At 39.7% G+C, this 14,945-nt stretch overlaps 5 protein-coding genes across 5 annotated transcripts; all 5 read right to left on the bottom strand.

Annotated features, from left to right (window-relative positions):
* Positions 1 to 1,538: 1,538 nt before the first annotated feature.
* On the bottom strand, positions 1,539 to 2,462 carry LOC115053625 (odorant receptor 131-2-like). Its single transcript, XM_029518483.1, has one exon. It carries the CDS (start codon positions 2,460 to 2,462, stop codon positions 1,539 to 1,541), a length of 924 nt encoding a protein of 307 aa, XP_029374343.1.
* A 2,266-nt stretch (positions 2,463 to 4,728) lies between these two features.
* On the bottom strand, positions 4,729 to 5,646 carry LOC115053081 (odorant receptor 131-2-like). The gene is made up of 2 exons (XM_029517647.1): positions 5,599 to 5,646; positions 4,729 to 5,517 (listed from the first exon to the last, which is right to left on the bottom strand). Exons 1-2 carry the CDS (start codon positions 5,644 to 5,646, stop codon positions 4,729 to 4,731), a joined length of 837 nt encoding a protein of 278 aa, XP_029373507.1.
* Positions 5,647 to 6,993: 1,347 nt separating this feature from the next.
* On the bottom strand, positions 6,994 to 7,902 carry LOC115053080 (odorant receptor 131-2-like). Its single transcript, XM_029517645.1, has one exon. The coding sequence runs from the start codon at positions 7,900 to 7,902 to the stop codon at positions 6,994 to 6,996; it is 909 nt and encodes a 302-aa protein (XP_029373505.1).
* Positions 7,903 to 9,004: 1,102 nt separating this feature from the next.
* On the bottom strand, positions 9,005 to 9,886 carry LOC115053628 (odorant receptor 131-2-like). The gene has a single exon (XM_029518486.1). It carries the CDS (start codon positions 9,884 to 9,886, stop codon positions 9,005 to 9,007), a length of 882 nt encoding a protein of 293 aa, XP_029374346.1.
* A 3,844-nt stretch (positions 9,887 to 13,730) lies between these two features.
* On the bottom strand, positions 13,731 to 14,657 carry LOC115053376 (odorant receptor 131-2-like). The gene has a single exon (XM_029518024.1). It carries the CDS (start codon positions 14,655 to 14,657, stop codon positions 13,731 to 13,733), a length of 927 nt encoding a protein of 308 aa, XP_029373884.1.
* Between the last annotated feature and the right edge of the window lie 288 nt (positions 14,658 to 14,945).

The following is a 14,945-nucleotide window of genomic DNA, read 5'->3' as shown; positions in this document are numbered from 1 at the left end:
ATATCTGTTGTTTAACCCACAAAAGTTTCAGCCACTGCAAAAACTAGTCAGAAATTCATATTAAAAGAAAACTCATTGGGTTCTTCATACAAAGCAATTTCTGTCTTCTTCTTTGGTTACATGATAGTAGATAGTAAAGAGCAGGTTCCCTAATCCTGCATTGTGTTCCAGTGAGTAATGTTGCTCACTGAGCTCTCTGCAGTCTGATGATAGAAGACTGTGCATGAAGGTGACTTTAAAGGCTAGAACATCCCAAAATAGCACCAAATCCTCACAGTGTGCTCCTTGAACTTTGCTTCCATGAAGTCATAGAAAGTTATCGTGAACACAGTGGCAATCCATTGTGAGTTGCCATCTTGTTTTTTTATCCCCCCCCCTCCCTCCCTCTTTTCCCTCTTAGACGCTGTGCTCCTTAGATTTTACTCCAATTGAGTCATAGAAAGTTTTCCACCTTTTGCTTTGACAATGAACTCTGTGGATGTGTTTTATGTGTGTGGCAGCTGTGCTGCATTTTGGTTTTCATTTCAGACCCGGACATGTCTTTTTAATAAAGATGACAGAAATGCTTATATAGACTTTTATTATGATCTGTCCCATAAATCAACATCATGATGTAAAGAAGAAGCCATGAAACAGACGATTGAGACCATAAATGTATCAGGAAAATGTTTGCTGAGGTGATAAATCAAGTGAGAAGCAGGGACATTTTCTTTATGCAGCCAGTGATATCACCTTCTGATGATCAATAGATAAAATGTAAGTTTAAAGCACTTCTGCACTGGTTTCACTTTTTAGGCCCTCAGTTTACATCCGTTTATGTCCAATCTAATCTCCAACCTGTTTTTCCCAACATTGCTGTTGTCAATATATCAGACACTCACATGTAGATGCGAAATGGATAAAATGCAAATGGATTGTAACATTTTTGATGTTTTTGGAAAAAAGCGGATGAGATATATAATTTGTATAATTTTTTGGGGGGTCAAATCCAGATTGTAAGCAGATGTAAACTGTGCAACGCTGAAATGTATGCACCCAAATATATCTACCCAAGTTAAAGTAGTGGAAGGCAACTTTTCTATAACTGTTGGCTTTTGCTGAACAATAACAATTTTAAGTAAAAAAATTAAATTAAATCAATAAAAAACAAGAAGTGGGACTGTGTGGAGTTCTCCCCGTGCCTGTGTGAGTTTCCTCCCACCGTCAAGACATCATGTTTGGGTTAATTGGTGGCTCTAAATTGTCCGTAGGTCTGAGTGTGAGTGTGAGTAGTTGTTGGTCTCTGTCTCAGTGTGTTGGCCCTGTGATGGACTGCTGACCTGTCCAGGGTGAACCCGCCCTCACCCAGAGTGAGCTGGGACCGACTCCAGCACCCCTGCGACCCAAAAATTGATAAACAGTAGAAGATGAATGAATATATATAATGCATCAACAAGTTAACAGTCACCTCAAACAAACATTGAGTCACAGCCATGGTAACAATAACCGCATTAAAAAAGAAAACAAAATCCTTACATAAAAGCTGAATATAGAAATGCTCAAATATTTCTCCTAAAAAAACCACAAAAGGCATTTTTTTTCAGTGCATGAGAAAATGTTTCATCCCATAGGCCATAAACGAGAGGACTGAGGCATTTTGGTGCAAGGTTAAAAATGATGTAGTTAATATATCTGACATCAATAAACAGCTTCACATTAATTGCAAAAATGGCAGTTTCTATGAAGGGACACCACAGCCGGATGAGACAGAGCAGCAGCTGGAAACCATGAAGAGCCACTGTCCTGAGCCCTTTCCTTGATGACCGTTTATCCTCTCCTGATGCAGCTTTGGCCACTTTCATTATTTTAACATAGCAAAAAACAATGATGCTGCACATGATCAAGAAGAAAATCTGATAAACAGCCGACCTTAAATTATCCTGCCATCTGAACAAAATGAATATGTCCACAGAACATAACTGATATTTGGTGTAAAATTTTAGGGATGCAGATCCAAAGAAAGTGGAGAGAATAAAAATAGAGGGCACAGAGCCGAGAGCATGAATGATGAGGATACAGTTAATAGTATTACGTGTGGAGCAGATCTCTCCATGACGCAGCGGCATACAAACAGCCACATAACGCTCCAGAGTCATTGCTGTCAGAGTCACTGGTGTGACTGTAGTATACACAATTACCACAAAACAGATAATGACACACAACCAAACTTGAAAGGTAAGGTTAAAAAACACCAAGATGAGCAGGATATCAGACACAACCAATTGGAAGCTATCTGACAGTAAATTAACAGCAAATAAGATGTAACGTGTGGTTGTGTAAAAGGACTCATTTTTAAAAAACATTGAAATGAGCAACAAGTTGATGCAGAGAAAAACCATCACCAGCATCTGGACGATCAGGACACGGTCATTGATCTGCCGCAGTAACACCTTACCACCAACCAAGGAAGCGTTGTCTTTCATCACTAAATACAGTTTCTGCAGCTCTGCCAAAACTAAGTCACTCTTGTCATTATTTTGCAGGTTAAAAAAATTCCTTTGATTCTTTTCACACAATAGCAAAAGTTATGATAAACCTTCCCTGCCTGGCTACGACAATGATTCAGCAGCAAAGCAAATGTCGAGGTCTTCGCAGTGCTGTGAGATATGCCTGTGCATAGAGACTTTATAAAAGCAAATACAATACAGAGTGAGAGCTATGAGGCTTTGCCCTCGTCACTGCCCTCAGGTGTAATCTGTTCAAGTCAAACATCAAATGCCTCAAAGGGGTTTCTCATGAAGGATGAGTCAAGTTGTGAGATACCAATTGTGGACTACATTGGACTAAGACAGACTTGATGTCCAAACCACGATATTAGAGGAGGCAACTGGAATTTTCCTTGTCACAAGCTCATCATATGTTCGACAGATTCCTCAGACACAGCAAACACTCATGTCTCCCATAAACAACATTCACAACGTGAATATTTGCTGTCAAACTCCATCATTTTTAAACGAAACAAATATCACAAGCAAGTCTCTGTTCAGCAGGGTCCTGTCACTTCTCATACCTTGTGCCTTTTAACATTCATCTCCTACCGCTTATCCATTTATGGGTCACAGGGGAGCTGGAGCCAATCCCAGCTCACACTGAGTGAGGGCGGGGTCACCCTCCACAGGTCAGCAGTCCATCACAGGGTCAACACACAGAGACAGAGACCAACAACCACTCACACTCACACTCAGAACTACGGACAATTTAGAGTGACCAACTGCCCTAAACCTGACGCCTTTGGATGGTGGGAGGAAACTCACACAGGCACGGGGAGAACATACTAACTCCACACAGAAAGGCCCCAGGCCGGGAACCGAACCCCCAACCTTCAGCATCTGAAAATTTGATTAAATCAAAGCTGGTTCATCTTACTGCTGTCATCAACATTCACCAGTGTTCACTCATATTCTCAGTATCATGTGTATGTGTCTGTGTATATGAATATCCTGAAGGATTTATATATTTGAGCCTTTACGAAAAATGTTCATCGCATTGGTGGTTGCAGATGTTCAGCAAAAGTTCATGGACTTAGAAATAAGATGGCAAGGCAGTGTACTGGCAAATTAATGGACAATATCTTGGTAGCTATCACTGTTTCAGCTGGCCTGCAGAGTTATAGATGTTTTTATGCTGAAACTCCATCAACCTCAATCACACCAAGCACTTCACCGTGACCTCACATACAACTATTGTAACTATGGTTACAACTATTATTACAAAAAGAAGAAAATGAATCATTTATCTAATCTGTCAGTTCTTTTCTTTTAAACAAGACAAAGGAGGCATAGAATTTCAGTGCTTTAAAGAACACCCCATCACTGAAGACATAAATGAGAGGATTGAGAGGTGGAAGATAAAAGATTAAATCATCAAAGCACTGTGTGTTTTCGAATAATCTAAAAACTAGTCTGAAGAGTAGCAGCCAAAACCATAAAGAGCCACTCTCCATCATGCGTTATTCAGGTGGGTATGAATAGGCTACTTTCACTGTAGACTGACTGAAATGAATTCAAAGAAATAACCACCAATACTGACGTTACTTATATTTATATTTTGTATTTCATTTACACCCTTTCCCCCAACTCAGTTTTCTTTCTTTGTAGTTTGTTGCAATTAAATCAAACTATCAAGAAAATACAAACTGCATATGCACGCACACACACACACGCACACACACACACACACAACACAACTCTTAATCCCCCCAGTTCAAACATTTACCTTTATTATTTGTGTTTATCCAGTTTAAAATTGTAAATAGGGCTCAACAGTGTCCATGTAAAACAGTCTAAGTGTCTGACATTAAGAACATAGCATTTAGTGTGATGCACAGCAGCTTCTGTGATTGCACACCACAGCTGAATGAGACACAGCAGCAACATGTGACAACTCTCTGTGACAGAGAATTAAATGATATGTATTTTCCATCTAAAGCCATGAATGTGCTGCAATGCAGTATGTTTGAAAGCTTTGTCACTTCTGGCTGCCGTGCAGCTCAGTGAATATCATAACTCATTCCAATGTCATGTAGAGTTTGATACTGACCAGTCAATTGTCACTGATACAGTGCTGTTGTGGGACCCAGAGGCCAACTGGCTCACTATCTGAGCAGCAGCTCTTTGAGACCTATTCAACATCTACAGTTGTCGTAGGAAAATGCAGCATTCACTTGGAATGTGCTGAACTTTTAATCTGTCAAATATTTCTTTTGAGCAACCCAAAGGACGCGTAATATTTCAGGGCTTGAAAATAAACTTCATCCCTGAGTCCATATATGAGAGGACTCAGACATCTGGGTGCAAGATAAAACAGCAAAAAATTCAAGTACCTGGCAATTTCAAACAAACCAACATCAATCTGTAGTATAGCAACTTCTATGAAGGGACACCACAGCTGGATAAGACAGAGCAGCAGCTGGAAACCATGAAGAGCCACTGTCCTGAGCCCTTTCCTTGATGACTGCTTATCCTCTCCTGATGCAGCTTTGGCCACCTTCATTATTTTAATATAGGAGAATACAATGATGATCACCATAATCAAAAACTGAACTTGATATATGCCTGACCTGAGGTTATGCTGCCATATGTAAAGCATGAAGATTTCCACTGAACAGAACTGATACTGTCTGTAAAAGCTCAGCGACGCAGATACAAAGAAGGCTGACAGAATAAGAATGCCTGGTACAGAGCTGATAGCATGGATGAGGAGAATAATGTTTACAGTGTTTTGTGTGGAGCAGAGCTGTCCGTGTCGAAGTGGCATACAAATGGCCACATAGCGCTCCAGAGTCATTGCTGCCAGAGTGACTGGTGTGACTGTAAGATACAAAAGCACTGCAGTGAAGATAATGAGGCATATCCAAACTTGAATGGTGATAGAGAAATGAGTAAGAATGAGAAGGACATCCGTTATGAATAATAAATAACTATCCGACAGCAACGTCACAGCAAATAAGATGTAGCGAGCAGTTGTGTAGAAATATTCCTTTTTAAAAAAAATTATGACGAGCAGCAAATTGATGAGAAGAAAAATCATCACAATCACCTGCAGAACAACAAACTGTACTTTCATCAGCAAGTAAGCCTCGCCAGAGAATGAGTCATTAGCAGCCATACGTCTTTATATGTTTTAGAAACAAACACAGTTTGAAGCACTGCCAAAAATCCAGCTAGGTTTCATTATGTCACATAACTGTCAACACAAAATCATATTGTTGCTGCAAAATGATCAAAGTTCAGTTCAGCTGAATAGCTTGGCTCCGTTGAAGATTGCAAATCATCAACCATGTTGTTTGTGTCCTCTGCTGAGCTCTGAGCTGCCCTCTCAGACAGGGCTGACTTTAAAGACTACAGCATCCAAAAATATTGTAAAAGAAACAGTGATGTCATCCCCACATAGCTCCAGCTGTTCATTTGTTTAGATCATTTCATTTGTTTCCAAACTAGGAAAACATTGTTAACCCTTACTCCTGAGATTGAATCTTATGCTTCATCTGACCCTTAAACTTGGACTGTAGACCCTAAATCACACAAACTCCTTGCAACACACTTGCCACCATTTTCTAGCTGAGAACAATAACATGAATGCTCAGATTGAAAAACAGCTTTTATCCAGCTGATATCAGAAAACTAAACTATTAACTGACCTGCACAGTTCAAAGGGCAATAAATGACCTTTAAATGTACACAACTCTGAAAATGCAATGTTTCTTTCATCACTGTAGCAGTGTCTCTATTTTTATTCTTGCCCTAGTTCATTTTTGTATATTATAACTGTTTTTATATACATACTTTATTTATTAAAGTTTTTCATGTGCTTTTTTTAATTATTATTTTTCATTATTGCAACAAGAGGTATTAATGACCACTCTAAAACAAAGTTCAACCAATGTCCTTGTTGTACTATCCCATAACACTTGACTTTTGGGAGTTTTTTCTGACTGACAATCATCTGCAGATCATAGAATGTGAATTTGTGTTATTGTGCTCTACACTCTCTGAACACCAAAATTTGACAAAATATGCATACTTTATGTACCAATTAGAAACCTGACAGCAGTGTACAACAATACAAGTTATACTGCACGCAATGAGCTCTCCTGAGTATGGAATGAATTCAGCTTGTTGAAATTATGTTGCAGCTCCAGTTTATATAAGATTTAGTCTAAACCTCAACCCAAATATGGTTTTGCTGATGAAAAACCATGACATATTTTCCCTGAGCACTACTGTCTATGACGAAGACAAGTTAAAATTTCATTATTTCATCTTCATTTAATATATTTCTATCATCAAATGTTTGCATTGAGTTTCACAATCCAAGAGACCTGAGAACAAAAATCTACTACTGCAAAAAGAAAAGACGGCTACACTGCACAACAAACTGAAGTGAAACAAAGAGAGGGAGCACATAATTAACATCTAGTAAAAGTAAAAGAAACATATAACATTTTTCTGAATCTTACACATTGGTTTTGACACACTGAAATATAAAAGGAACATTGTGCTTCAGGGCAAGAAAAAATTTGTCATCTCTGAAGCCATAAATGAGAGAACTCATACATCTTGGTGTAAGATTAAATATTATGTAGTTAAAGTACCTGACATCAATAAATAACTTTAAACCGATTTTAAGCATGGCAGCTTCTATGAAGGGACACCACAGCTGGATGAGACAGAGCAGCAGCTGGAAACCATGAAGAGCCACTGTCCTGAGCCCTTTCCTTGATGACTGCTTATCCTCTCCTGATGCAGCTTTGGCCACTTTCATTATTTTAACATAACAGAAAACAATGATGATGCACATGATCAGGAAGTAGCACTGATATAATGCCAATTTAACATTATCCTGCCACTGGAGAAACACAAATATGCCCATGGAGCATATGTTGTACTGGGTATACAAGCTAAGCGGGGCTGATGCCAAGAAGGTAGAGAGAATAACAATACAGGGCACAGAGCTGAGGCTGTGAATGATGAAGACACAGTGCAGAGCTCTGTGTGTGGAGCAGAGCTCTCCATGACGCAGCGGCATACAAACAGCCACATAACGCTCCAGAGTCATTGCTGTCAGAGTCACTGGTGTGACAAAAGTGCACAGAACCAAAACAATGTAGATGATGACACAGATGCCAATTTGCATGGTGTAACGAAAGTAGCTTAAGAGGAGCAGCACATTCGACATTATTAATATCAAGCTATCAGACAATAGTGTAACAGCAAATAAGATGTAGCGCATGACTGTGTAGAAGTACACTTTTGAAAAAAAGGTCACAATGAGCAAAATGTTGATGGAAAGGAAAATCAAAACCAGTAGCTGCACAATAATAATCCGTTCATTTGTGTGCCTCTTCAAGGACTCACTAACCATTGTGTAGTTATCTGCCATCCCAGATATTATCAAAAGTCAAACAATACATTAATATCAAGGCAGAACTTGATATTGATACCACAATTGTGCCACTGAGGCACACTATTCTGTTCTTCTGCACCCTGTGCACCTGTCTGCTAGAGAGCCGTGCGCTATGTAAGCCTATATGAACCTCAAAGATCACAGAGCAGAAAAAAATTACTATTATCATATACCACGTGATCATTACTGCTCTGCCACTGCTGTTGTTATTCATTCATGCTGGATCCATACATAATAGTCAGGTAGGAGTGTGAGTATGGTAGCACCTCTGACTTTCATTAAATTTGTCCTAGTATGTAATCACAATTTTGTTGCTTGTTAATCTTAAAAAAAAAAAAAAAATGGTTGTAGGTCTGAGTGTGAGTGGTTGTTTCTCTCTGTCTAGCTCCGTGATTGACTGGCGACCTGTCCAGGGTAACCCCCTGCGACCCGGAAATGGAAAAGCGGTAGAAGGTGGATGGATGAAATTAATGAAATTGGTTAGGAGAATTTGTGCTGAAGCATGTCTCAGTCTGCAGCCTCCTGCAACTTGTCTAACTCTGCAAACACAATAACCTCCTTGACAGTATTGGCTCCACATTTGCTCCCTTGAGAAAGTTTTTGTATATGCAGTGCTAAAAACCATTAATCAAACTATTTATGATCAAGCCTGGAAGAAAAACATAGTAAAAGTGAGTGAAATATGGGATCTTTATATTGCTACGTCATTCTCTGCAATGATAATGTAGTACAAATGTAGCAGTGTCTGAGTGACAGAAACTGAGGTAGCCTTTCCTGGCCTTTAGGCTTTGTGACACACTGCAATGCATTAATGGAGCCTGTATGGTTAATTACACAATCACACATTCAGAATATGGAGAATATGAACATTTATTTAATACACAACTATCAATTTTTTGGAAATGAGTTTAAAGACTTAACTTATGTTTCAAGTAAGCATTTTACAGGGACAAATGTGAGTTTGGTTTGTTGTTAGCACATGTAAAGAGAATGGGACTGAATATTTATAAGGGCAATATTATCTCAAATATTTTAGTCATGTAGAATAATCACTTGTCAATCAAAATAAATTGTGTTTCTTGTACAATCCACAGAGAGCATAGTACTTCAGTACATGAACAAACTTTTCATCCCTGAGGCCATAAATGAGAGGACTCAGACATCTGGGAGCAAGAGTAAAAGTAATGTAATTAAAGTATCTGACATTGATAAATAAAAGAAAATTAATTTGAAGCACAGCAGCTTCTATGAAGGGACACCACAGCTGGATGAGACAGAGCAGCAGCTGGAAACCATGAACAGCCACTGTCCTGAGCCCTTTCCTTGATGACTGCTTATCCTCTCCTGATGCAGCTTTGGCCACTTTCATTATTTTAACATAAGAGACAACAATGGTGATGCACATGATCGAGAAGTAAAATTCGCTTACTGTTGACCTAAGGTGACCCTGCCAAGTGTAAAATATGAAGATTTCCACAGAACATATTCTGTCCTGAGTGAAAAAGCTGCGGGATGCATATGTAAAGAAGGTAGACAGAACAGCAACACAGGGCACAGAGCTGAGAGCATGAATGATGAGGATACAGTTAATAGTATTACGTGTGGAGCAGATCTCTCCATGACGCAGCGGCATACAAACAGCCACATAACGCTCCAGAGTCATTGCTGTCAGAGTCACTGGTGTGACAAATGTGTATATAGATAAAACAATGTATACAATAACACATAACCATATTTGCATGGTGAGCCGAAAGTAGGTAAAATTGAGGAGAATATTGGTAATGACTAAAAACAGGCTGTCAGACAGGAGTGTAATAGCAAATAAGATGTAGCGCATGGTTGAGTAGAAACAATCCTTCATAAAAAAAGTTGCCATCATCAAACAGTTGATACTAATGAAAAGTAATACAATCACCTGAACCAAGATGACCCTTTCATTCATCGTGTACAAAGAGGAATTATTTGCTTCCATGTTTGTTGGAACCAAATGTATAAAGGTTGTAGACAATGGCAGATTTCATTTAGCTCTAAAGACAGCCCAGATGAAAAAAAAACTTACAAATAACTAAAACATTTGCTTGAATCCAGAATTAAAAAAGGTATAAAAAAAGCTGCTTTAATCAACAGGTAAATGAAAACTCTACAGAAAACTTTAGCAGAAAAATATCAGCATCTGAAGGACCTAAGACCGAAGCAGTTTACCAAATCAGGCCCAAAGTTAATGAGCTCTGTGTAGCCAGCTGATCAATGTCCATGTTTGAAGAACATATATGTGAAATTATAACACAGGGGAACATACGACAACTCCCCACAGAGTCACCATTGCAGACTCTTGTAAACAACACTAACTGAAGTCAATTTCTGTCACCATGACTCACATGTGAGTGTGAGTGTGGATTCTGGAGCCACATGCTTCAGATTTTTCCATTTTCCATTTCCGCTGTGGCACATATACAGATGCTGCTTCCACATCTGGAACAATTCTGACATACACTGGAAATCTTCCAGCCATCTTGTCAGCCAGCATTGGAGGCGAATTGTCACATTGCATACTTGAGGATACCACCTTAGTGAAACCGTTAAACTATCTGATATTTACTGTACTTGAGTTTAAAAAGTATTTTGATGTTAATGAACTTTGAAAGCACTGAACATAGTAAAATGTTAATACTGTCAAAAGTCAGCAGTAAGTAAATACTCTCAAAAAATGTTAACAATTTCCATATTTTCAAACAATCAACACATACAATACAACCAACCAACACAGGTTGGTACAGTTCTAGCCAAATAACACGAGGCTACCATTTGTTTTGGGTTTGCTGCCTGTAGGACAGTATGCCTGTAGAGTATGGAGGACTACACAGTGCACTGTGTAGAGACACACACACACACACACAGACGGAATCCGAAAGGACCCATATCTGGGTCCGTTTGAGACAAAACTTGAACATATTAGCAGTACAATAATCCTGAAGGTATAAATCAGCAAGAAAACAGCAGAACCGGGCCCCAATGCGATCTAAACCACACACAGCTCAAAGAGGCTCAATGAAAAACCATAAAACATCACCAAATCAACCAAATCGCCACATTTCTGCCTCTATCGGACAGTCCTGTGGCACAGAGACAGGAAGCCATGGACTCCGGTGGACCCTCGCAGGACACAGGCCCAGCAGCAGCAACAACAACAACACAAACTGCTTCACCAAAAATAGTTTTAAATGTTCTCTTACCTTAGCTGATTCGCTGGTTAGCTGTTTGTTGGATTACGCCAGCCGGAAGTCCTGTGCTCACTGACGGTGGGGGGGCTTCAGCCTCAAAGAGTCTCAGCCCCCCCCAAGCAAAGTTAACAATACTTGTGAGCAGCATCCACAATCAACTGCTGCTGAGGGAGCTGTCAAAGCTGCAACATGTCCCAGAGCAAATCACACATTACGAAAAAGTTATGGGCCTAGCGAGAGCTAGAGTGCGTGTGTCTATGTGGGGGGGGGGCTGAATTCGTCAGCCCCACAATGAAAATCCAGTCCCCCCCACCACCACCACACACACACACACACACACACACACACACTCTCTCACACACACACACACACACACACACACTAGCTCCCCCAATTAAGAATTTCTGGCGCCGTTGCTGCCTGTGCCTGTGAGTGATAGCGTTAGCACCCGGCTAGCGGAGCTAATGGGCGGAGTGTGCTACGCTTGTCCCGTAAACAACATGGCGTCCTGTGCTGTCAATCTCATTTTGTTGCGTATAGCTGTTTTCTATAGGCTGTCTCGGTGACAATGAGGTGTCATTCATGGAAATTGACCCATCCGTTGTGGAGATACCGCCAGAGTCTCAGCCTAGGTGTATTTTCTTTGCCGGGCAGAGGAGGAACGGCAGCGTCCGGGACAAGGTTGTATCTGTTTTATGTGTTTGATTTCGATGCGTTTAGCACTAGTGGTAATATGCAAGTAAAATACACGGTTTGGGACGTGACGTGAAAACTGAAACGGGGCACTGTGTTTCCACGTGTCCCAAATGGGAATATTTAAAGTACAAGTACTCCCTTCAATATGAAAGAAATATTCAAATAGACCTCGTGGTTGCAGCGATATAACCTTTTTTATTGAGAATATGCAATTTTCGAGGCAGAAACCTAAAAGGTGACAGTGACACTGACTCTCCACTATTCACAAGGACAACTTGGTGAATAATAGAAATAAAATGACGTGTCTCAGTTGTTTGCGTACCGTGCATGTGGCCCTCACAGCGTTGATCTTCTTCAGAGTTCATCTTCTTTCTACAGTCTGAACAGTAAACCCTCGGTCATTGTTGCGTAGACTAAGTTAACTCCAATCAAGTGTCCAAAAATCTGACAGTTACGCATTTCACAGTCTGTTTGCCACCAGGGGGAGGCATCCCATCACCAGACCTCTGCCTTGACCGAACTGTCATGTTTCCCGTGTGCCATAATTGCAAAAGCTTCTTGTCACAAACTTTTATGTGACGTCACCCCAAACCCACTTGGAGGTCAAACTCACTTCACTTTGTGACTTATGTGTGTAGTGGAGTAAAAATAGATGTTTTATATCGGAAATGTATAGTAAAATGTGAAAGTCGCCAAAAATAAAACAACTCAAGTAAAGTGAAGATACTTTTAAAAACTGCTTAAGTACTGTGATTGTCATTTTAAGTAGCAAGCCAGATTATGATTGACATGTTGCCTGGTCATTAGAAAACTAAGTGTAAAAAACTGCCAACAAGGCCTGGGTGACAGCAAGTTTTTTGAACGGGGTTGCAATAATTGTTTGATTATTGATAAAGACGTTGACGCTCTATATGGCCAATTAGTTGTAGTCATCTGTAACTAGTACTTACTGTTCACTTTTGATGCACTTCTATATTTCATAAAATCAAAATCAAATCCAATTTATTTATATAGCGCCAGATCATAACAAAGTTAGATCAAAGCATCTTACATGTGGAGCAGGTCTAGACCAAACTCTTTATAAAATGATTTAAAGAGAACCAACAGATTCCCCCATGAGCAAGTACTTGGCAACAGTGGCAAGGAAAAACTTCCTTTAAGAGGCAGAAAACTGATCACCCTGTATTTAGTAAATAGATTTTAGTTAGTTTTTCACCTGTGATGGACTGGTGACCTGTCCAGGGTGACCCCGCCCTCGCCCAGTGTGAGCTGGGATAGGCCCCAGCCCCCCCATGACTGGAAAAGTGGTTGAATAAATGAATGAACGAATGTAGTTCTTCATTCTTATGTCAAGTTTTCCTACTGCACACAAGCACAAAGCACTAGGTCCATTTGGAAAGTATTTGCCAATTTAAAGTATGTAAATGTAAATATCAGAAAGACCTGTTAACCTTTGGGCACCTGTAGATTCTGGTCCCGACTGATCCTTCATAGGATTACACTGACAAGTGTCGCCTTTTCACATTATAATGTTCTTTTTACTGACATTTGACTCATTGATCATAGCAGGGTCAATAGCAAATCTCACTCTTTGTAATTATTTATTGAACCACATCACAGATACAACAGGCAAGTAACGTAAGTGTTCAAATAGAAATCACACAGAAAATGTCCTACAAAGATTCAGCATTGCATCAACAGCTCATACAAAGAAGTCATTAACTATGAGGTTAAAGGTAGAAACATTACTCTCCCAAAATTTGGTTTGCATTTAGTGAAATAAATTAAATGGAATGGGACAGAATATTTATCAGTACAATGTAATCACAAATACTTGAATAATGTACTATCATGACTTTCCTTTGTCAATCAAAATAAATCTTGCTTCTTATGCAATCCGCAGAGAGCATAGTGTTTCAGTACATGAAAAAACTTTTCATCCCTGAGGCCATAAATGAGAGGACTCAGACATCTGGGAGCAAGAATAAAAGTAATGTAATTGAAGTATCGGACATTGATGTATAGCATGAAATTAATCTGAAGTATGGCATTTTCTATGAACGGACACCACATCTGCATGAGACAGAGCAGCAGCTGGAAACCATGAAGAGCCACTGTCCTGAGCCCTTTCCTTGATGACTGCTTATCCTCTCCTGATGCAGCTTTGGCCACTTTCATTATTTTAACATAAGAGAGAATGATGATGATGCACATAAGCAGAAAATAGAACTGATTTATAACTGACCGAAAATGAGCCTGCCAAGGGTAAAAGATGAACATCTCAACAGAGCATACCCTGGATTGTTTGTAAAAACTAAAAGAGGCTGACACAAAGAAGCAAATGAGAACAACAGTGCAGGGCACTGCGCTAAGACCATGAATGATGAGGATGGAGTGCATAGTGCTGTGTGTGGAGCAGAGCTCTGCATGGCGCAGGGGTATGCAAATGGCCACATAACGCTCCAGAGTCATTGCTGTCAGAGTAAGTGGTGTGACTAGAGTATACACAGATGAAAAAAGGTACCAAATGAGACATAACCACATTTTCATGGTCAAATTATAATAGCTCATGATCAGGAGGTAATTTGTTATCACCAAGATCAGACAATCAGACAACAATGTATTGGCAAATAAGATGTAGCGCATAGTTGTATAGAAGAATTCCTTCATGAAAAAGGTTACCATCAGCAAAATGTTAATGCAAAGGAAAAGTGATACAAAAATCTGAACCAAAATGAGCCGATAATTAGCACTTCGTATTGAAGGGCCTGTAACCACTGAGCTGTTGTTTGCCATCTATTTTTCTGCTGAAAGTAAATATACAATTTTTAATTTACGGTTATACCTGCTTCTTTTTATTGTCCTGGTCGAAATATGTTCAAAATGAAGAAACTCCAGCCACTGGAACTGGCAATTGTCCTTAACAAAAAACACAATGCATGAATAGAAGTTCAGATAAATTGCATGAAAAAGTTACATCCAGAAGTCCAAGAGTGTAAAATTGTTCATTTCAGCAAACCATTGCTGAAGTAACAAAGTGGCACACAGTCTGCTGTGCTCTGTTAGGCCCTCTGAGCAAGAGCT

Source organism: Echeneis naucrates, chromosome 13 (assembly GCF_900963305.1).
Source record: "Echeneis naucrates chromosome 13, fEcheNa1.1, whole genome shotgun sequence".
In the NCBI taxonomy this organism is placed as follows: domain Eukaryota; kingdom Metazoa; phylum Chordata; class Actinopteri; order Carangiformes; family Echeneidae; genus Echeneis; species Echeneis naucrates.
The sequence above is the reverse complement of the archived record's forward strand: the minus strand, read 5'-3'. Positions and strand labels throughout refer to the sequence as shown.

Coding starts and splice junctions, on each gene's coding strand:
- LOC115053625 (XM_029518483.1), bottom strand. CDS start 2,462: ATGAAAGACAACGCTTCCTTGGTTGGTGGTAAGGTGTTACTGCGGCAG.
- LOC115053081 (XM_029517647.1), bottom strand. CDS start 5,646: ATGGCTGCTAATGACTCATTCTCTGGCGAGGCTTACTTGCTGATGAAA. Junction 5,518..5,598: donor AGGCTTACTTGCTGATGAAA/GTACAGTTTGTT, acceptor TTTTTTAAAAAG/GAATATTTCTACACAACTGC.
- LOC115053080 (XM_029517645.1), bottom strand. CDS start 7,902: ATGGTTAGTGAGTCCTTGAAGAGGCACACAAATGAACGGATTATTATT.
- LOC115053628 (XM_029518486.1), bottom strand. CDS start 9,886: ATGAATGAAAGGGTCATCTTGGTTCAGGTGATTGTATTACTTTTCATT.
- LOC115053376 (XM_029518024.1), bottom strand. CDS start 14,657: ATGGCAAACAACAGCTCAGTGGTTACAGGCCCTTCAATACGAAGTGCT.